Below are 23,112 nucleotides of genomic sequence, written 5' to 3'. Positions count from 1 at the left end.
TTTTTTAATCAATATATGTAGTTGCATTAGTACTGGGAAATCTAGTCTTTAAAACTAATTATCTAGTTTATCTGTAGAGTTCATGAATAATTGCATGGTTAGAAATGCTGCATATCAATTTTACAATATTGAAATGTACAACTGTTCTAATAGGTTTAAAAATTTTTTTTATATAGGATCCAAATGAAGATACAGAATGGAATGATATTTTAAGAGATTTTGGCATTCTTCCTCCAAAAGAAGAGCCAAAAGATGAAATTGAAGAAATGGTTTTACGTTTACAGAAAGAAGCAATGGGTATAGTTGTGCATTTGGTGGTCTGGGTAAAGGGAATAATACAGTTATGATAGTAATCATGTATTTTGTGAATTTAGAGGGAGATAGGATGTTAGAAATAATTTAATAGAAATCCCATTCATACTATTGAAATTAGGATGCTGACACCTAAAATTCCTAATTCATGTATTGAAAGTTACATCCTAATATTAGAGCTGAAATGCCCTAGTATTCAACCTAATGAGCTTTTTTTTTCTGTTACATTTCTCTGCCTTGTGATTACCTTCTATTTTTGTCATTCTGTATACATGTATTACTTGCCAGTATTTCCAGGTACTTGGGGAACTCTACATTTATGAGGTCTAGTTGATTTTCACATCTATTTGTAAATGTAACTTGGTGCTGCTGCTGCTGCTGCTGCTAAGTCTCTTCAGTTGTGTCCGACTCTGATAGTTCTGTGAACTCTGAGGGAGTAATAATATTCCAAACAAACTTGAAAGAGTCAACCACAATATAGCTTTATATGATGAAGAAACTTTAATATCAACATTAAAGATATTCTTGATTTCCATTTATCTATTGTTTTTCTAGACAGGTAATTATCAAGTAAAATTGGATTTTAAATAACTCATTTATCTACAACTTCTTATTGTGTTTCAGTTAAACCATATGAAAGGATGACTCTTGCAGAATTGAAGGAAATGGAAGATGAATTTGATGATGAAGATATGAGAGCTATTGAAATATACAGGTACAGTGATTCATTTGGATAATTTATGAGCTTTTGAATGAAGTATTGATATTTTAAAAAGAACAAAACTAATTTTTAAGTTACATTTAAAAACTAACTCACTTTACATAAGATGGATTTTCCCCCTGATCTTTTTTACCTTTGCTTAAATAAAAAACTGTTCAATAATACTCAGCAGAACTTCATCAAGTTACATATGAGTAAAGTGGAAAATGTCACTAGAAGGCTAATAAAAAGAGGACCATGATTTTCCTTATAGTATGATGTCTGTTAAGGGTTTCTATCATTTAATGAATAACTAATTGCTAGTCATAAGTTCTTTCAGAAGTTAGAACAAGTGCATAGATTTCCTAACTTCTCCTGGTACCAAAACCAGACAGAGAAATTGCAAAAACAGAATGCTACAGAAAAACATCTCTTATGAATGTAGGTATGAAAAATTTTTATCAAAATATTAGCAAATTAAGTCCAATAATTTAAAAGAAGAATAATGCATTCTGATCTAATGGGGTTGATTCCAGGAATCCAAGGTTGTTTTAATACACACAAAAAATCAGTGCATTGGTTTGGAAGCAGCAATACTCTGGTAGCAATGAACATATGTAAAATTCAGCTCTTGATTCATAATACTATTCTTCAATAAAAGGAATCAGTGTTTCTTAGAGAACTGCTTTAGTCAACAGTGTGAGTTGAGAAAGAGCAGCATGAGTCTGGGGCATTATCAGAAAGTTAAGGAAGTGCTGAAAATTTTAAGGCACAAGAGCCAAACTGAAAGATTTTATAATTGCCAGAGTTGAAACAAGTTGAAAAACTAAATTATTATAATGTTGAATTATAAAATAAGTAATAAAATGATTATCCTTAAATGTATAGTAATACAGATAAGTAAGTGAATACATGAACAAATTCAACAAAGTAACACTTCTTCATCACTGAAGAATTCCAGTGAATAAGTGTAGATGAAATGAAGAAAAGGGAAACGTCACCATCAGAACATCACAGTAATCTACTGATAGTTGCTAAAATGAGTGGGTGAAAGTTTAAATAGAAACAGGATTTTTACATAATCTCAAAGTATTGCCCCAAATATTTAATAGTTATAAAGGAGGAAAAAGTTAAGTTTACAGTGTAGAATATTGGCAGACCCCATCTTAGCAACGTGACCAGGATTAACATCACCAATAATACACAATAATATGATGTGCTAAGGAGGACACGTCAGCTCTATCACAGACGCACAATCGGTGGTATTCTCAATAACGCATTGCATCAATCTGATCATAAGAATATATCAGAGAAACCCAAATTTGAGAGACTTTTCAAAAACAACTGGTCAGTTTGACACCAGAAAAGATGGCAGAGTAAAAAGCTCCAGAAATCCATCTCTCTATCCAGGCAATGATTGTACTAGCAGAAACTGAAGTGAAGACTTTGGAACTCTGGAGTCTATTTTGAATACTTGAAATTTCCAGCATAAAGCTTGGCTGGTAAATTACAATTAGTATTGGTTGATTTCAGTCCTCAGTGTAGTAACAGCTCCCCATCCCTCATTTCCACAGCCCCATGGGAGACAGCTGTTTCAACAGCAACCTATGCTTCTGGCACAGCTTGCTGGAGCCAAGGTAGGCATTAAGGACTTTGTCCTCAAATATCAGGGTTCTGTGTTCTGATTGCAGATTGCTGCTTCTAAAAGCAGAGGTACAGACACAGAGATTGGCAGCCATTGTGTCAACCCTCCTGGCTCAAGTGGCTTCCATGGTATTTTAAGGAGCCACATCTGTTTTTTTGGTTTTGAGGGTTTTTTTTTTTAATCATTCAAAAGCATTCATATATATGGGAGAATTTAGAAAGCCTTGGAAAAGTGGAAGTCTCAGGAAAGACCTGAGATGTATGCTTTTACCTCAGGCTAAATCCTGTCATAAATACACCCGATGTGAAAACAAACAAAAAACATGAGTGAGAAGAAGAATCTGATTTCTAGGGTTATCAATTACATGAAACATTCAGTTTTCAAAAAAAAAAATCACAAGGCATAAAAAGAAACAGGAAAGTATGGTCCTTCCAAAAGAACAAAATAAATCAATGCAAAATGTATCTGAAGATGCCAAAGTGTCAGACTTACTAGACAAAGATTTTTAAGACACCTTAGTTAAAGATGTTCAAAGAGCTAAAGAAAGACATAGGTGAAAACAGGAAAACATCATATGAACAAAATGAGAATAGCAATAAAGAGAAATTATAAAAAGAAACCAAAAAGACATTTTGAAACTAAAAAGTACAATATTGAAATATACACTAAGGTGCTTCAAAAGCATATTTGAACAAGCATAAGACAGAAAATTTGACAATGGACAATTGAAAGTTTGAGTCTGAGGAACAGGAAGAAAAAAGAATAAAGAAAAGCAAATGAGCCTAATTGGCTTTGTTTGTGGTACACTGTTAGGTAAACTAGCACGTGTAGTATGAGAATCCAGGCAGTACATTTGTCATACATGGAGCAGAAAACATACCTGTAGAAATACTAGCTGGAAACATCTCAAATTTGAGAAAAGGCATAAATCTACAGATTTATGGTGCTCAGAGGACTCCAGTTAGTATAAACTCAAAGGCCCACACAAAGACACATCTCTTAGAAAGACTATCAATCAGCCAGTTTCTCATCAGAAATCTTAGAGGATGCAAGAAAAAAAAAAAAAACACCTCATCAACCAAGAAGTCTATATTTGGCTAAACTATGCTACAGGGATATCAATAACCTCAGATATGCAGATGACACCACCCTTATGGCAGAAAGTGAAGAGGAGCTAAAAAGCCTCTTGATGAAAGTGAAAGAGGAGAGTGAAAAAATTGGCTTAAAGCTCAACATTCAGAAAACGAAGATCATGGCATCCGGTCCCATCACTTCATGGGAAGTAGATGGGGAAACAGTGGAAACAGTGTCAGACTTTATGTTTTTGGGCTCCAGAATCACTGCAGATGGTGATTGCACCCATGAAATTAAAAGACGCTTGCTCCTTGGAAGAAAAGTTATGACCAACCTAAATAGCATATTCAAAAGCAGAGACATAACTTTGCCAACAAAGGTCTGTCTAGTCAAGGCTATGGTTTTTCCTGTGGTCATGTATGGATGTGCGAGTTGGACCGTGAAGAAGGCTGAGCGCCAAAGAACTGATGCTTTTGAACTGTGGTGTTGGAGAAGACTCTTGAGAGTCCCTTGGACTGCAAGGAGATCCAACCAGTCCATTCTGAAGGAGATCAGTCCTGGGTGTTCTTTGGAAGGAATGATGCTAAAGCTGAAACTTCAGTACTTTGGCCACCTCATGGGAAGAGTTGACTCACTGGAAAAGACTTTGATGCTGGGAGGGATTGGGGGCAGGAGGAGAAGGGGATGACAGAGGATGAGATGGCTGGATGGCATCACTGGCTCGATGGATGTGAGTCTGAGTGAACTCTGGGAGTTGGTGATGGACAGGGAGGCCTGGCGTGCTGCGATTCATGGGGTTGCAAAAAGTTGGATACGACTGAGCAACTGAACTGAACTGATGCTACAGGGATGAAGGAGAAATTAAGAACATTTCTAGATGAAATATAAGTGAGCTTGTTACTAGTAGAAGTGCCCTAAAAATTAGCTAAAGGGGTCCTTTGGGATGAAATTAAAGGGCACTAGACAGTAACTTAAAACCATAGGAAGAATAAACAAATATAGGTAAAGGTAATTATATAGGTAAATATAAAGGCCAATATTACTATACTTTTGGCTTTTAACTCCCTTTTTTCTATATTGTTTATAAAACAATAATTATAAATCAATGTTAGTGGACATACAGTATATAACAACATTTCAGTTCAGTCACTCAATTTTGTCCGACTCTTTGCAACCCCATAGACTGCAGCACACCAGGCCTTGCTGTCCATCACCAACTCCTGGAGCTTGCTCAAAGTTATGTCCATCAAGTTGGTGATGCCACCCAACCAACTCATCCTCTGTCATTCCCTTCTCCTCCTGCTTTCAGTCTTTCCCAGCATCAGGGTCTTTTCCAATGAGTCAGTTCTTCGCATCACATGGCCAAAGTATTGGCATTTCAGCTTCAGCATTAGTCCCTCCAATGAATATTCAGGACTGATTTCCTTTAGGATTGATTAGTTTGATCTCCTTGCAGTCCAAGGGACTCTGAACACCACAGTTCAAAAGCATCAATTCTTCAGTGCTCAGCCTTCTTTATGGTCCAGCTCTCACATCCATACATGACTACTGGAAAAACCAAAGCTTTGACTAGACAGACCTTTGTCAGCAGAGTAATGTTTCTGCTTTTTAATATGCTATCTAGGTTGGTCATAGCTTTTCTTCCAAGGAGCTAGTTTTTTTTTTTTTATTTCATGGCTGCATGCACCATCTGTAGTGATTTTGCAGCCCCCAAAAATAGTCTGTCACTGTTTCCATTGTTCCATCTATTTGCCATGAAGTAATGGGACTGGCTGCTATGATCTTAGTTTTTTGAATGTTGAGTTGTGTTTTTTTTTTTTGAATGTTGAGTTTTAAGCCAGCTTTTTCACTCTTCTCTTTCACCTTCATCAAGAGGCTTTTCAGTTCCTCTTCTCTTTCTGCCTTAAGGGTGGTGTCTTCTGCATATCTGAGGTTATTGATATTTCTCCTGGCAGTCTTGATTCTGGCTTGTGCTTCATCTAGCCCGGGATTTCACATGATGCACTCTGCCTATAAGTTAAATAAGCAGAGTGACAGTATACAGCCTTGATATACTCCTTTCCCAGAGAAGGCAATGGCACCCCACTCCAGTACTCTTGCCTGGAAAATCCCATGGGCTGAGGAGCCTGGTAGGCTGCGGTCCATGGGGTCGTGAAGAATCGGACACAACTGAGCGACTTCACTTTTACTTTTCACTTTCATGCATTGGAGAAGGAAATGGCAACCCACTCCAGTGTTCTTGCCTGGAGAATCTCAGGGACGGGGGAGCCTGGTGGGCTGCTGTCTATGGGGTCACACAGAGTTGGGCACAACTGAAGCAACTTAGCAGCAGCAGCAGCATGGTACCATTCAGATTATTTTCACTGCCCTAAATATCCTCTGTAATCAACCTATTCATCTCTCTCCCCTGCCAAGTGCTGGCAACCCCTGATCTTTTTATTGTGTCTACAGTTTTGCCTTCTTCAGACTGTTGTACAGTGTATAGCCTTCTCAAGTTGGCGTCTTTCACTTAATAATATGCATTTAAAGTTTCTCCATGTCTTTCCATGGCTTATTAACTCCTTTCTTTTTAGCACTGAATAATATTCTATTATCTGGATATACCAGAGTTTATTTATCCCTTCACCTCCTAAAGGACATTTTGGTTGCTTACAACTTTTGGCAGTTATGAGTAAAGCTGCTGTAAACATCTCTGTGAAGGTTTTTGTGCGAACATATATTCAACTCCTCTGAGTGAATACCAAGGCACTTAATAAATGGATCATATGGTAAGAATATGTATAGTTCTGTAAAGAAACTGCCGAACTGTCTTCTAAAGTGGCTGTATCATTTTGCATTCTCACCAGCAGTGAATGAGAGAAAAAGAAAGGGAGTAAGTACTCTCAGGTACCTTAGGTATATAGAGTCAGTAACTTTTGAGATACTTGTAGGTATGTCAGAACCATTTGGAATCGCTTCATGAATCCAAGTATTTAACAACTAAATCAAAGTGTATGCATTTGGAGGGAGTTGTTTAACCACATTTTAAGGTTCTCTATAAGATTAATAGGGCTTCCCTGGTGGGTTAGTGGTAAAGAATCTGCCTGCCAATGCAGGAGATGTGGGTTGGATTCCTGGGTCAGGAAGATCCCTTGGAGAAGGAAATGGCAACCCACTCCAATGTTCTTGCCTGGGAAATCCTGTGGACAGAGGAGCCTGGCAGGCTACAATCCTTGGGGGTCACAAAGAGTCAGACATGACTTAATGACTAAACAACAGTAAATGAATAGTTAGGCAACATTTATTGAACACTCATGGGATGATGCTAGGTACCACCCCAAGAAATTTATATGCTTACATTTAATCTTGAACAGTCCCAGGCAAGCAGATTTTAGTTTTTTTCACATTGGAGTTAAACTGAAACTTGGAAAGATTAAAATTTGCCAAGTCCATGCTACTAGTAAGTGGGGGGCTGACTCTTAAACCCAGTTTAGTCTGACCTTAGAGTTCATACTCATAATCACTGTTCTCTATCATCTGTCTACCTGCAATATACATGTTCACTAAAGACTTTGAACTGAAAGTCAGTTTAGCATGAAAGCTAAGAGCTTATAATTGGAAATAATAATAGTGTTAACTTCATTAAGCTTTTGCAAGGTTAAATTAATAAACATGCTGAAAACAGTGCCTGGAAACATAGTAAACTCTCAGTAAATGTTAGTTATTATTGTTCGGCATGCTCTCCCTTTATCTAATCTGTATTCAAGAATTTGTTGGTCCAATGTCTAAATAAACTCTCAATAACTATAATTGACTTAGTCAAGAACAATAAATTTAAATCAATAGCTAATTTCTTATATTTTATAATACCCATGAAAAAAGCAAATAACCATGTAAAAAGAGGAATTGCCACTGTAAAGCCATTAATAATTATTATTCTTTAAAGAGGTTCATATGTGCTAGCATTCCGTTCACATCCCTAGATTATTACTGTATATGGGAACAGTCTTAAGAATATGACATTTTTATGTAGTTTTTTTTAACTAGGGAAAAGCGGTTACGGGAATGGAAAGTTCTAAAGAAAAAACAAAAATTTGGGGAATTAAGAGAAATTTCTGGAAATCAATATGTGAATCAAGTCACAAATGCAGAAAAGGATGTGTGGGTTATAATTCATCTATACAGATCAAGGTAATTACTGTAGCTTTTTGTAAAAATCTAATATTCTAATGTTTTAAGATACATATTTTTCATTTTAATGTTGATAAAGCATATAACAAAGACTTACCAAGAAAACAAAGTAAATCAGCTATACTTCAATTAAAAAAGAAAAATATATGTGTAGAGTCATTGGCTTCAGGGACTAAATTATTTTAATATATTTTCAGGTGCAACTTAAAGAACTTCTCATACTTATTAGAAAAACAAGTACTTTGTCAGTTAATTTGAAAAGCTTATAGAAAATTTCAAACAGAAAAAATCAGGAAGGATGATAAAATGAGCACCCTACATACCAGCTAGGTAGATTTCAGCAGTGAACATGTTGCCGTATTTGTATCGTTTTGTTTGTATATTTATATGTGTGTATTTGTAGAACCATTTCAAAATGAATTACATGATGCATTACTCTTAAGTATCTCAGTGTGCATCTTCAAAATCTAAGGGCTTTTTTCTATATAACCATAATATTTTCTCACCAAACAAAATTAACCATAATTCCTAATAGGGACCGAACCCATGTCTCCAGCATTGCAGGCAGATTCTTTACCGTCTGAGCTATCAGGGAAGCCCCATCTAATACCCAGCCAGTCCTTAACTCAAATCTCTCCAAATAACTTCAGAATCTCTTTCATAAATACATATATTTTTGAATAATCATAATAATATTTCTATAATACATATATTTTTGATCCCTAATCAGGGATCATGCAGTGCATTTGGATGTATCAAGTCTCTTATGCTTATTTTTTTGACCTCCCACATGCCAAAAGCATCAATTATTTGGTGCTCAAGCCTTCTTTATGGTCCAACTTTCACATCCATACATGACTACTGGTATGACTGTACATACCTTTGTCAGTAAAGTGATGTCTCTGCTTTTTAATACACTGCCTAGGTTTGTCATATCTTTTCTTCCAAGGAGCAAGTGTCTTTTAGTTTCATGGCTGCAGTCACAACCCATAGTGATTTTGGAGTCAAAGAAAATAAAATCTATCATTGTTTCCACTGTTTCCCCATCTAGTCACCATCAAGTGATGGGACCAGATGCCATGATGTTAGTTTTTGAATGTTGAGTTTTAAGCCAGCTTTTTCACTCTCCTGTTTCACCTTTATCAAGAGGTTCTTTTTTTTTTTTTCTATTGTTCCTCTGCTCTTTCTGCCATTGGTGGCTCAGACGGTAAAGCGTCTGTCTACAATGCGGGAGACCCGGGTTCGATCCCTTGGTCGGGAAGATCCCCTGGAGAAGGAAATGGCTATCCACTCCAGTACTATTGCCTGGAAAATCCCATGGACAGGGGAGCCTGGTAGGCTACAGTCCACGGGGTCGCAAAGAGTTGGACACGACTGAGTGACTTTACTTCACTTCTGCCATTAAAGTGGTATCATCTGCATATCTGAGGTTGTTGGTATTTCTTCCAGCAATCTTGATTCCAGCTTGTGCTTCATCCAGGCTGACGTTTTGCATGATGTACTCTGCATATCAGTTACATAAGCAGGGTGACAATATACGATCTTGATGTACTCCTTTCCCAATTTGGAACCAGTCCATTGTTCCATGTCTGCTTCTAACCGTCACTTCTTGACCTGCATACAGATTTCTCAGGAGACAGGTAAGGTGGTCTGGTATTCCCATCTCTTTAAGAATTTTCCACAGTTTGTTGTGATCCACACAGTCAAAGGCTTTAGTGTAGTCAATAAAGCAGAAGTGGGTGATTTGGGGGGATTTCCTTGCTCTTTTTATGATCCAGCTGCTGCTGCTGCTGCTAAGTCACTTCAGTCATGTCCGACTCTGTGCAACCCCACAGACGGCAGCCCACCAGGCTCCCCTGTCCCTGGGATTCTCCAGGCAAGAACACTGGAGTGGGTTGCTATTTCCTTCTCCAATGCATGAAAGTGAAAAGTGAAAGTGAAGTCTCTCAGTCATGTCCGACTCTTCCCAGCCCCACGGACTGCAGCCTACCAGGCTCCTCCATCCATGGGATTTTCCAGGCAAGAGTACTGGAGAGGGTTGCCATTGCCTTCTGCATCTATGATAGAGCGGATGTTGAAAATTTGATCTTTGGTTCCTTTGCTTTTTATAAATCCAGCTTGTACATCTGGAAGTTCTCCATTCATGTACTGCTGAAGCCTAGCTTGGAGAAATTTGAGCATTACTTTGCTACCTGTGAAATGAGTGCAATTGTACAGTAATTTGAACATTCTTTGGCATTGTCTTTCTTTGGTATCGCGACTGTGCTTCCTTGGTGGCTCAGAGGTTAAAGCATCTGCCTGCAATGTGGGGGACCTGGGTTCAATTCCTGGGTCAGGGAGATCCCCTGGAGAAGGAAATGGCAACCCACTCCAGTATTCTTGCCTGGAGAATCCCATGGATGGAGGAGCCTGATGGGCTTCAGTCCACGGGGTCGCAAAGAGTCGGACACGATTGAGCGAGTTCACTTTCACTTCACTTTTCTTTGGTATTGGAATGAAAACTGACCTTTTCAGTCCAGTGGCCACTGCTGAGTTTTCTAGATTTGCTGGCATACTGAGTGCAGCACCTTAACAGCATCATCTTTTAGAATTGAAATAGTTCAGCTGGAATTCCATCACCTCCACTAGCTTTGTTTGTATACCCCATTGCCTATTTTGTACCTCAGATTTCATAACTAGGCTCATAAGTTGATATCAAAAGTCTTGCTTATTTTTTTACAGTTCTTCTGAGGTTAAATTCTGGCCCTCAAACCCCAACACCAAGTTTGAACTTTCAAGCAACCATTTTCTCCCTGCACCACAATCTATAGTGCCATAGTCTCCTAATTCCATACTTTTCACTGCTACCACCAATTCCCACCTGCCTCCTGCATTAAGACCACTGCCCCATAAGTGGGGTCACACCACTGACTCAGCTCTTATTCTGACAGTAATCATAAAATTCTTCTAATTAGATATTTGTGGATTAGCTTCACCAGTTTGAGGGAAAATAAAGCTTCAGTTCAGTTCAGTTCAGTCGCTCAGTCATGTCCAACTCTTGCAACCCCATGAATCGCAGCACGCCAGGCCTCCCTGTCCATCACCAACTCCCAGAGTTCACCCAAACTCATGTCCATCGAGTCAGTGATGTCATCCAACCATCTCATCCTCTGTCGTCCCCTTTTCCTCCTGCCCCTAATCCCTCCCAGCATCAGAGTCTTTTCCAATGGGTCAACTCTTCACATGAGGTGGCCAAAGTACTGAAGTTTCAGCTTTAGCATCATTCCTTCCAAAGAACACCCAGGGCTGATCTCCTTTAGAATGGACTGGTTGGATCTCCTTGCAGTCCAAGGGACTCTCAAGAGTCTTCTCCAACACCATGGTTCAAATGCATCAATTATTCGGCACTCAGCTTTCTTCACAGTCCAACTCTCACATCCATACATGACCACTGGAAAAACCATAGCCTTGACTAGATGGATCTTTGTTGGCAAAGTTATGTCTCTGCTTTTGAATATGCTATCTAGGTTGGTCATAACTTTCCTTCCAAGGAGTAAGCGTCTTTTAATTTCATGGCTGCAGTCACCATCCGCAGTGATTTTGGAGCCCAAAAAAATAAAGTCTGACACTGTTTCCCCATCTATTTCCCATGAATAGATTGTTTCACATGAATATTTCTCATGAAACTGGCTTCACCAGTTTAAGGGAAAATAAAGCTTATAAAGTATTAATGGCACGGTTTTATGTGGAAAACTGATTTGAGTTAGGTAGTACATATTTCTAATATTACTTTAAGTATGCCATCCAGTAAAATAAAGCAGTATCTAGATTTGTAACAAGTTGTACTTATCTGTCTATATATATATTCTGAAATATAAATTAAACTGTATGCACTTTGTTTTTCTTAGCTTTTTTTACATAACTTGATATATAACATCACTTAGTGTTAAGATGATTTCTTTTTTTAGATTAATTTTTACTAGAATTATAGGGCAGGAGGAGAAGGATAGGACAGAGGATGACATGGTTTGATAGACTCACCAACTCAATGGACATGAGTCTGGGCAAACTCCAGGAGATAGTGAAGGACAGGGAAGCCTGATGTGCTGCTGTCCATTGGGTTACAAAGAGTCAGATGTGATGTAGAAACTGAACAACATACTTGCTTTATGATGTAGTATTAGCTGCTATTGCACAGCAAAATGAATCATCCATACATATACCTATATGACCTGCATGTACTAAGAAGATATGGAAGACAATGCATTATTGTGTACTTTAGATGAGAAAAGCTGTAATGAGAAGCTCCTGAGCCAATATCAAAGATTACTAAGTTAATGTATGTTTATATATGTCGGATGAAAAGAAAATATTTAAATTTAAAAAGATATTTTTGTGTGATTCTCTGCTTTGGCTTTCTAACTTTTGGTCCCCCTTTATCCACTTCTCCCACCCTGTGGCAGCCTTCTAGATTCCACATGTAAGAGAGATCATATGGCATTTGTCTTTCTCTAAGTTATTTCACTTATCATAATACCCTATAGGTATATCCATGTTGTCCCAAATGAGAAAATTTCATTCTTTTTAATGGCTGAATAATATTCAGTAGTATATATACTGCAATTTCTCTGTCCATTCATCCACTGACAGACACTCAGATTGTTTACGTATTTTGACTATTGTAAATAATGCTCCAATGAATATGGGGCTGCATATATCTTCTCAGGTTAGTGTTTTTTCACCAGCTAAATAGTCAGAGATGGAATTGCTAGACCACATGGTAGTTCTATTTGTAATTTTTTTAGGAACTTCTATACTGTTTTCCATAGTAGTTGAACCAGTTTACATTCCCAGCAAATAGTGCACAAGAATTCTCTTTTCTCCACATTCTTGCTGCATTGTTATTTCCTGTCTTTTTAATAATAGCCATTCTAAAAGGTGTGAAGTGATATCTCACTGTGGTTTTCATTTGCATTTCCCTGGTGATTGGTAATGTTGAGTATGTTTTTATGTACCTGTTGGCCATCTGTATATCTTCTTTGAAAAAATGTCTATTCCGATCTTATGCCCATTTTAAAATCAGATTCTTTGGGTTTTTGCTATTGAATTTTATGAGTTCTTTTACATGTTTTAGACATTAACTCCTTATCAGGTATATGATTTACAAATATTTTCTCCCATTCAGTAGGTTGCCTTTCATTTTGTTGATGGTTTTCTTTTGCTGTGCAGAAGATTTTTAGTATAATGTAGTTTCACTGATTTATTTTTGCTTTCATTGCTTTTGTTCTTGGTGTCAGAATTGAAAAATTATCACCAAGATCTATGTCATTGCCTAGGTTCTCTTTTAGGAGTTCTATGGTTTCAGGTCTTATATTTATATCTTTAATCTTTTTTGAGTTATTTTTTGTGTGTGTGATGCAAGACAGCGGTCAAATTTCATTTTTATGTGTGTTGCTGTCCAGTTTTCCCAACACTGTTCATTCCTGTTGTGTGTTCTTTGCCTCCTTTGTCATAAATTAAGTGACCATGTAAGTATGGGTTTATTTTTGGTCTGTCTATGCTTTCCATTGATCTTTGTGTGTTTTTTTCCTTTGTGTTTGTGTTCCTACCAGTTACATAATGTTTTAATGACTATAGCCTTATAATACAGTTTAATATCAGGAAACATGTGGCCTCCAATTTTGTTCTTCTTTCTCAAGATTGCTTTGACTACTTGGATTTTTTTCGTGATTCCTTACAAATTTTAGGATTATTTGTTCTATTTCTGTGAAAAATTCCATTGGAATTTTGATGAGGATTGTATTGAATCTGTAGATTGATTGGGATAATATGAATATTTCCAATCCATGAGCACAGAATATCTTTCCATTTGTTTGTTTCCTTTTCACTTTTTTTCATTAATGTCTTGTAGTTTTCAGATATTTTTTTACCCCTGGGTATTTTATTCTTTCTGATGCAATTACAAATGGGATTGTTTTCTCTCTTTCTGATTCCTAGTATATAGAAACATAACTTAGTTCATTCTTAGTTATAGAAACATAACTGACTTTTGTGTATTGTGACTGACTATTGTGTATACTTTAATGAATTCTTTTATTAGTTCTAACCATTTTTTTGATGGAATCTTTAGGGTTCTCTCTATATAATACCATGTCATAGTGACATGCTTTACTTCTTCCTTTCCTATTTAGATGCCTTTTATTTATTTTTTTTCTTGCCTAATTGCTCTGGCTAGGACTTCCAATATTATGTTGAATTAAAGTGGTAAGAGTGGGCATCCTTGCCTTGTTCCTCATCTTGAGGAAAGGCTTTCAGCTTTTCACTGTTGAATATGAAATTAGCTGTGGTCCTATCATATCAGGCCTTTATTATTAAACTTTGTTAAACTTTATTAAAACTTTGTTGAGTTTTTCTAATTTGTAAAACAAGGTTAGCAAAAAAAACAATTGATGATAAAAGCCAGAAATTGGCAAAGAGAAGACAAATTTAAAAATATACAAAGTCTTCCGCCAATATTGATAAGACCTAGTATATTACGATTGGTTTCATTTTCAGAGTTTGTTTAAAATGGAGCAAGAATTCACAAGTACATATGAAGCAATTTGAGTGCAGAAATCTATATTATTCCTCTGCATTTATATTAGGCTGGCTTACAATGAGCTACACACAACAATTTTTTTCTAAGTGATTCATGTTTATCATGTTTCTCCAAAGCATGCATTTGATATTCTTCAGAACTACAGTGACTTTTGTTGTCACACTTTTATTTATTTGTTAATTATAATAAAATATGCAGTGTGCATAAACAAATATAGAGGGGAAACGTGGATAAAGTCCAGGAGGGTTACCACCTGCCTGCAGCATGCAGTATGTCCTGGTATGAGCCACTCACTTGAAAGAGCTTCAGCTTCAACAATACTTATGACGGTTTGCAGGAGTTGAGAATACAAATGGGAACAAGATGCTTTTATGATATAGTACAAGAGACAAATCAAACGTTTCATGTGTATATCTATCTATTTATCTATCTATATAGATGTATGTATTGAAAGGACATGTAAGGTGTAGTATAAGAGAAAGTGAAGTGAAAGTGAAGTCGCTCAGTCGTGTCTGACTCTTTGTGACCCCATGGACTGTAGCCTATCAGGGTCCTCTGTCCATGGGATTCTCCAGGCAAGAATACTGGAGTGGGTTGCCATTTCCTTCTCCAGGGGATCTTCCCAACCCAGGGATCGAATCCAGGTCTCCCACATTGCAGGCGGACACTTTACCATCTGAGCCACCAGGGAAGATCTCAAGAGAATAATGTACTAATTTTGTCTGTTAGACAAAGACCTTTTCTCTGATTAACATGGTTCACAGTAATCTTTCTTTCCTCTACTGAATTGTTTCAAATATCCTCCGTATGAATGATGAGAAAATGTATACAAAGATGAAGGTGAGATACACTTGCATCAAATTTAGTGTTGTTGTTGTTTTTTTTTTTAAGAATGCCCAGTGAATGTGTCTAGAATGAGAAGAGGGTCTAGGACATAGTTACAAGGAGGTATTGACATAAGGAGTAAGTCAAAGGAGTAAAAAGGAAATTCATAGAAAAAGTTATCACAGAAATCAATAAAGGAGAGCCTTTTAAGAAGGGAAGTGAATGATATAGAGATTTTTAAAATCTTTTTTCATCTGAGCTGTGACCAGGAGAGAGTAGTTATTAGAGGGAGAGAGAATGAGAAAGGACTTTTTAAAAATTTTCTAGTATTTTGAATATGTTTATGTAGAGTAGAGAAGGATAGCTTAAGAAAATAGGATAACAAAATAAAGAATGGCCCCATAGGAAATGGAAGGAGTGTGGGATAAAGCTGAGGATTAGCTTTGAAAGAATTTAATAAAGCTGTGAGTGAGTGATAAAGAAAAGTGACTAATTAAAACATGAGTGTAATGAGAGTTAAGGGATAGAGCTAGAATTGCCGATTTTTGTTACATTTCTGATCAATTTTAAATTTTCGGTGAACAGTTCTGGGTGTTGGGGAATAGGATATGACATGTCAAAGAAAAGGGTGGATGAAGTTTGAGTAAAAGGAATTCAAGGAGGTTTGAGATAAAAACTTCTGATGTGGAAATAACCTATGACCAAGAATTGGGTCCCCTTGTTTCAATTCAGAACTGCTAAGGATCCCCTAGACATGTCCTGCTTTGTATTTTTTTTCTTTCTTTCCCCTCCCCTCCCCCTCAGTGTCCTATAAACTAGGAACTTACTGGTTCCTCAATTACATTGTACTCGATTACACTGCTGCCAAGTCAAATGTGGTTAGCCTTAGTTAGGCTGCAAATTCCCATGGTAGCAGGCTTCATTCCCAGGCTATAACAGTTTTTGTAATGAAAATCAGAGACTCTATAGTTTATCACTACTAAAGGTAAAAATAGAGGATTACAATTGATGCGATCTTATATTAAAAGAAAATCTAAAGATATATTTTCGTCATGGAAATGTTTTACTTATTTTATTAGATTGAGATAAGTAGCCTGTTTTTTTTAAAGATGTTGTGTGTATTGTTTCTCTTTTTAGCATTCCAATGTGTTTGTTGGTTAACCAGCATCTTAGTCTCCTAGCAAGAAAGTTTCCTGAAACTAAATTTGTCAAAGCGATCGTGAATAGCTGTATTGAACACTACCATGACAATTGTTTACCAACCATTTTTGTTTATAAAAATGGTCAGATAGAAGGCAAATTCATTGGAATTATAGAATGTGGAGGGATAAATCTCAAGCTCGAAGGTAATGATGTTACTTTTAAAATTTGCCTGTTAAGAAAACTTACATAACTTAACAAATATCATGAAAATTTATTTTCATAAAACATTAGGCTTTTCCCTTGTTTCTAGTTTCTTTTATATGCCTTCAGATTAACTTTCCTACTATAATACTATCATAATACCCACTTGCTTAAATCCTTAATGATTCTTTGTTTTAAATACATTAAAAATTCAGAATCATATGCTTAAAAATTTCAGCCCATCTATCCAGTTGTATTTCTCAATGTTTTCTGCAGTTTCTGCTGCAACCAAGCTGGTCTTCAACCACTATCTCAAACACACTTAACTCATTTGTCCCTTTATATTGGGTTGGCCAAAAAATTTGTTCAGGTTTTTCCATAAAATATTACAAAAATCTGGACGAACTTTTTGGCCAACCCAATACTTTGTTTCTTACTCTTTCTCTGTACCCTAAATACCCTACCCTGCTTCATCCTTCCTTCCAAACCCTATTCCTTCTTAGGTTTCCATTTAATCCATTATGTGATGCTGGACCAATTAATAATCTGTTTTCATGTTCTCTACTGAATTTCTATAGCATATATTCTATACACAACTTATTTTCCATTTATCTACATATTCTCAGATTTTGTTGGTTAACCCATTCCCTTTGAGTTTTGTCTCCCTAACAGGTGCAAGGACTGTGCCTTCTACTATTTTCTTTTTCATAGTACATAGCAAAGGGCATTATAGTTTTACGTTCTCGAAAAATGTTTACTTCCAAACCTAGTTCTAAGACCTAACTCTTCAGTTAGTCATTTCTTGGAGCTGATATAATTCTGTATTATTAAAATCATTTCTCTTACCATCATATTAAAGCCACTGTGAACAACTATTTTTAACAGTCTTTCTTTCACTCTATCATTCCCCCAGAACTGTTTTTGGCCTTAGTAGACCCAGAATTCTAATTGTTCCAGAGTTTTCCTTCCTTCTTTATTTTACCATCTTACTTTTTCAGCCTGTGCCTTATCCTCTTTTTTTTCTTTTTTTTCAGGGCTGAAATTTATTTAGTATATTTTTCTAAATTTTTATTGCAAGATATTCGCTTTATAATATTGTACTGGTTGCTGCCACACATCAACATGAATCAGTCACAGGTACACATATGTCTCCTCCCTCTTGAATCTTCCTCCCATCTCCCACCCCATCCCACCCCTCTCAGCTTTCACAGAGCACTGGGTTGAGCTCCCTGCATCATATCGTAATGTACATGTTTCCGTGCTACTCTCTGAAGTCACCCCCCCACACACACACACTGTGTCCACATGTCTGTTCTATCTGTGTCTCCACTGCTGCCCTGCAAACAGGTCCATCAGTACCATCTCACTACGTTCCATACACATGTATGAATATAAATATTTGTGTCTCTCTTTCTGACTTGCTTCACTCTGTACAGTAGGCTCTAGGTTCATCCACCTCATTAGGACTGACTTGCGTTATTTTTTAAAGCAGAGTAACATTCCATTGTATATATGTACCACAATTTCTGTATCCATTCATCTGTCAATGGTCATCTAGGCTGCTTCCATGTCCTAGCTATTGTAAAAATGTTGCAGCAAACATTGGTGTACATGTGTCCGTCTCAGTTATGGTTTTCACAAGATATATACCCAGTAGTGGGATTTCTGGGTCGTATGGTAATTCTGTTTCTGTTCCTAGTTTTTTAAGGTTTCTCTATACTGTTCTCCACCAGTGACGTTCAGTCAGTCAGTTCATTCTCTCAGTCGTGTCCAACTCTTTGCGACCCCATGAATTGGAGCATGCCAGGCCTCCCTGTCCATCACCAACTCCGGGAGTTTACCCAAACTCATGTCCATTGAGTCAGTGATGCCATCCAGCCATCTCATCCTCTGTCGTCCCCTTCTCCTCCTGCCCCTAATCCCTCCCAGGATCAGGGTCTTTTCCAATGAGTCAACTCTTTGCATGAGGTGGCCAAAGTATTGGAGTTTCAACTTCAGCATCAGTCCTTCCAATGAACACCCAGGACTTATCTCCTTTAGAATGGACTGGTTGGATCTCCTTGCAGTCCAAGGGACTCTCAAGAGTCTTCTCCAACACCACAGTTCAAAAGCATCAGTTCTTCGGCACTCAGCTTTCTTCACAGTCCAACTCTCACATCCATACATGACCACAGGAAAAACCATAGCCTTGATTAGACAGACCTTTGTTGGCAAAGTAATGTCTCTGCTTTCTAATATGCTGTCTAGGTTGGTCATAACGTTCCTTCCAAGGAGTAAGCATCTTTTAATTTCATGGCTGCAATCACCATCTGCAGTGATTTTGGAGCCCAGAAAAATAAAGTCTGCCACTGTTTCTACTGTTTCCCCATCTATTTCCCACGAAGTGATGGGACCAGATGCCATGATCTTAGTTTTCTGAATGTTGAGCTTTAAGCCAAATTTTGCACTCTCCTCTTTCACTTTCATCAAGAGGCTTTTTAGTTCCTCTTCACTTTCTGCCATAAGGGTGGTATCATCTGCATATCTGAGGTTATTGATATTTCTCCCGGCAATCTTGATTCCAGCTTGTGTTTCTTCCAGCCCAGCGTTTCTCATGATGTTCTCTGCATATAAGTTGAATAAGCAGGGTGACAATATGCAGCCTTTGACGTACTCCTTTTCCTATTTGGAAGCAGTCTGTTGTTCCATGGTGGTTGAATCAATTTCATTTCCACCAACTGTGCAAGAGGGTTCCCTTTTCTCTACATCCTCTCCAGCATTTATTGTTTGTAGATTTTTTTAATGATGGCCATTATGACTAGTGTGAGGTGATAACTCATTGTGGTTTTGATTTGCATTTTTCTAATAATGAGCATTGTTGAGCATCTATGCATATGTTTGTTGGCCATCTGTTGTGCCTTATCCTCTTAATTTAAAAAATACATAAGTATACAAACAATAATATAGAAAATATTCACATAATCACTACCCAAAATAACAAATGTGAACATTGTTCATGTTTCCTTCAACTATTTGTTTATTATTGAAATAAACAGTACAGATGTTGAAGTTGCCTATATTTCCATTCCTAGTTCTGTTCCCTTCCCTGCCCCACTAAGCAGTCACTATCATGAGTAGTGTGTTTCTGGACTATACTTTTTAAAATTATAATATCTGAAAAAAATTTAAATTATTTAAAAATACACATAACATGAAATTCATCATTTGAATTATTAAAAATGTATAATACAGTATTATTAATTATTGTTACCCTGCAATAAATTATATATCCAGAACTTAATTTATGAATAAATAAGTTATATTATGTAATCATTTTAAAGTATATGGTTAGTGAAAGGCGCTCAGTTTTGTCCGACTCTTTGCAACCCCATATACAGTCCGTGGAATTCTCCAGGCCAGAATACTGGAATGGGTAGCCTTTCCCTTCTTCAGGGGATCTTCCCAACCCAGAGATCAAACCCAGGTCTCCCACATTGTAGACGGATTCCTTACCATCTGAGCCATCAGGGAAGCCCAAGAATACTGGAGTGAGTAGCCTGTCCCTTCTCCAGTGGATCTTCCTGATCCAGGAATTGAATCAGGGTCTCCTGCATTGCAGGCGAATTCTTTATCAACTGAGCTATCAGGGAAGCCCAAAGTATATGGTTAAATGATATTAAGTATATTTTCACTGTTGTGCCATCATCACCATTATCCATCTCAAGAACTCTTTGCATCTTGCAAAGAGTTGCAACTCTGTATCCTTAAACAGTAACTCTTTGTTCTCTGCTCCCTCCAGCCCCTGGCAACCACCATTTTACTTTCTAACTCTGAATTTGACTATTCTCAAAGTACATCGTATAAATGAATTATGCAGTTTTGTCCTTTTGTGACTGGCTTATTTTACTTGGCATAACGTCCTCAAGATGAATCTGTATTGTAGTATGTGTCAGCGTTTCCTTCCTTTTTAAAACTTTAAGGCTGAATAATATTTCATTGTACTTTTTATAGTACATTTTAGTGTAGTGCTAGTCAGTCAGTCGTTCTGACTCTTTGCAGTCCCATGGACTGTAACCCGCTAGGCTCCTCTGTCCATGGGATTCTCCAGGCAAGAATACTGGAGTGGGTTGCCATTCCCTTCTCCAGAGGATCTTCCCAACCCAGGGATCGAACCTGGGTCTCCTGCGTTGCAGGCAGATTCTTTACCCTTTGAGCTACAGGGCAGACCCATTAATCTGTTGATGGACAGATTTATTGCTTCTACTTTGTGGCTATTGTGAATAATGCTGCTAAGAACATGGATATGCAAATAATCTAGTCTGGTCCCTCTTTTTAGTTCTTTAGAGTGTATAGTCAGAAGTAGAATTGCTGGATCATATAACAATTCTACTTTAATTTTTGAGCAACAGCATACAGTTTCCACAGGGGCTGCACCATCTAGCACTCCCACCAATAATGCAGAGAAGTTCTAATTCTTCTACATCGTTACCAACACTTGTTCGTTCCCTTTTTTTTCTTAAATAGTAACCATCTTAATGTATGTGAGGTGTCTTCCCCCAACTTTTGATATCTCCTATGTAATTTTCAGGATTAAAAAAAGATGCTTCAATCTGTTTCTGAAGTTTCTACTAAGTTCCAATGGTCTGCTCTGTCTATCCCTGAATCAGTACAGTACTATGTTAATTACTGTACCTTCCTAACAATTTAGCTGTCTGTAGTAGGGCAAGTCTTTTTCAAGATGTAATACAAATGTTGGAATTAGTCTGTGAAAAATCTTGTTGGTTATTTATTAGAATCACATTTAAAGATTAATTGTTGAAGACTTGATATCCTAATAATAGCGAATATTCCTCACTGTGAATAAGATATAGCTTGTCATTAATTTTGATCTTCTTTTTTTGGTAACTTTCTTCATAAATATAATGTATATACAGTTGGCCCTTGAACAACACAAGAGTTATGAGTATTGACCCCCATGCAGTGAAAAATCCACACATAATTTTAGAGTTGGCCCTCTGTACTTACAGTTCTGCATCTGTGGATTCAAACAACTATGGACTGTGTAGTACTATAATATGCATTTATTGAAAAAATCCACATACATGCAAACCTCTGCAGTTCAACTGTTCAAGGGCCAATTGTATTATATTTTGTAATTTTCCTCTTAAGTTTATTTTGTAGTTTTCCTCACAAATGTTCTGTTCATTTACACAGTGCTTAGGAATAAATTTAACAAAATAAGCAGTTTGCAGGATTGGGGGTTTTTTGTTATCAGTTCAGTTTTTTTCAATTTCACTCTTAAATATGTTTACATAATTCACATTTTTTTGTTGAAGTTTTCCCATTAAAATTTTCAAATGTATTGGCATACTTTTTTCTCATAGTAGCCTCATGGCTTTAAAATCTTTATCTTGGTTTTGCCCCATATAATTCTTTATATTGTTTAGTTTGTTTCTTTTTCTTGTGATCTTTTTTGCCTAAGGTGTGTCTATTAGTCTCTTCAAAGAACCAACTTGTGATTTTGTTAGTCACCTCTATTGATTTTGTTTTTCAACCTTTGCTAAAGTCTCTTCTTCATTATATCTCTCTTTCTGCTTTCCTTGGATTTACTTTAATTTTTTTTTCCTAGCTTCATTTTTGTACTTTCAAAGCACTATTTTCAGTCATTTAAAAATAAGTTAGCCATAATTTCTCCCTTTAAGTATAACTCTGCTATATCCAATGTGTATTTTGACATAGTACTTTCATTGTAATTAAATTATAAATATATCATCATTTCCACATTAATTTTATTGGAGTCAACTTCTGTTTCATATAGATGTTCCAAGATTTTTATCTGATTTATTGATGGGTTATTTTTTGCAGAACTTGAATGGAAGCTAGCAGAAGTTGGAGCAATACAGACTGATTTGGAAGAAAACCCCAAAAGAGCCATTGTAGATGTGATGGTATCTTCAATTAGAAACACTTCTATTTATGATGACACTGATAGCTCAAACAGTGATAATGAAGACACCAAATAGAAATATTTAATAAATAGCTTTAAAGTGTTTATATATGGAGTATTTTTGTCACTGCCTTTATAATCAGAGATCAGAATATTTATAAATAAATTTATTTTCATTTTCATATTAGAATTATAGCTTATATGTAATTACAAAAACTTCCAGATATTTCAGAATATTTATTGCCTCCAACAAAACTAGAATTTGTCCTGAACCCTTAATATTTTTCTGTACTTTATCCTTTTTCTGATCCTTTTTGGACAATAACAAATATATTACAAGTCCTCTGTGTTGTCTAATCACTTCCAAAGAGGCATGTGAATAAAAACAATGAAAAAGAACCATGGAATTTAATTTACTTTAATAAATATTAAAGTCTATTATTCAGAGGCTTTGAGTGAAAGTACTTAAATTTATGATCATATGCTTTTTCTTTGAAATCTCTTACCTATTAAAAAAATTAAGCACTCAATGAAAAAAT

The 23,112-nt window shown here is 36.6% G+C and overlaps 1 protein-coding gene across 1 annotated transcript; it reads left to right on the top strand.

Annotated features, from left to right (window-relative positions):
- The first annotated feature begins 266 nt into the window (after window positions 1-266).
- Window positions 267-22,649, top strand: PDCL2 (phosducin like 2). Its single transcript, XM_068975632.1, has 5 exons — window positions 267-297; window positions 937-1,027; window positions 7,758-7,901; window positions 16,441-16,649; window positions 22,492-22,649. The coding sequence occupies exons 1-5, from the start codon at window positions 267-269 to the stop codon at window positions 22,647-22,649; spliced, it is 633 nt and encodes a 210-aa protein (XP_068831733.1).
- Window positions 22,650-23,112: the final 463 nt, after the last annotated feature.

Source organism: Capricornis sumatraensis, chromosome 7, assembly GCF_032405125.1.
Source record: "Capricornis sumatraensis isolate serow.1 chromosome 7, serow.2, whole genome shotgun sequence".
NCBI lineage: Eukaryota > Metazoa > Chordata > Mammalia > Artiodactyla > Bovidae > Capricornis > Capricornis sumatraensis.
The sequence above is the reverse complement of the archived record's forward strand: the minus strand, read 5'-3'. Positions and strand labels throughout refer to the sequence as shown.

Coding starts and splice junctions, on each gene's coding strand:
- PDCL2 (XM_068975632.1), top strand. CDS start 267: ATGGTTTTACGTTTACAGAAAGAAGCAATGG. Junction 1,028..7,757: donor AGAGCTATTGAAATATACAG/GTACAGTGATTC, acceptor TTTTTTAACTAG/GGAAAAGCGGTTACGGGAAT. Junction 16,650..22,491: donor GATAAATCTCAAGCTCGAAG/GTAATGATGTTA, acceptor TATTTTTTGCAG/AACTTGAATGGAAGCTAGCA.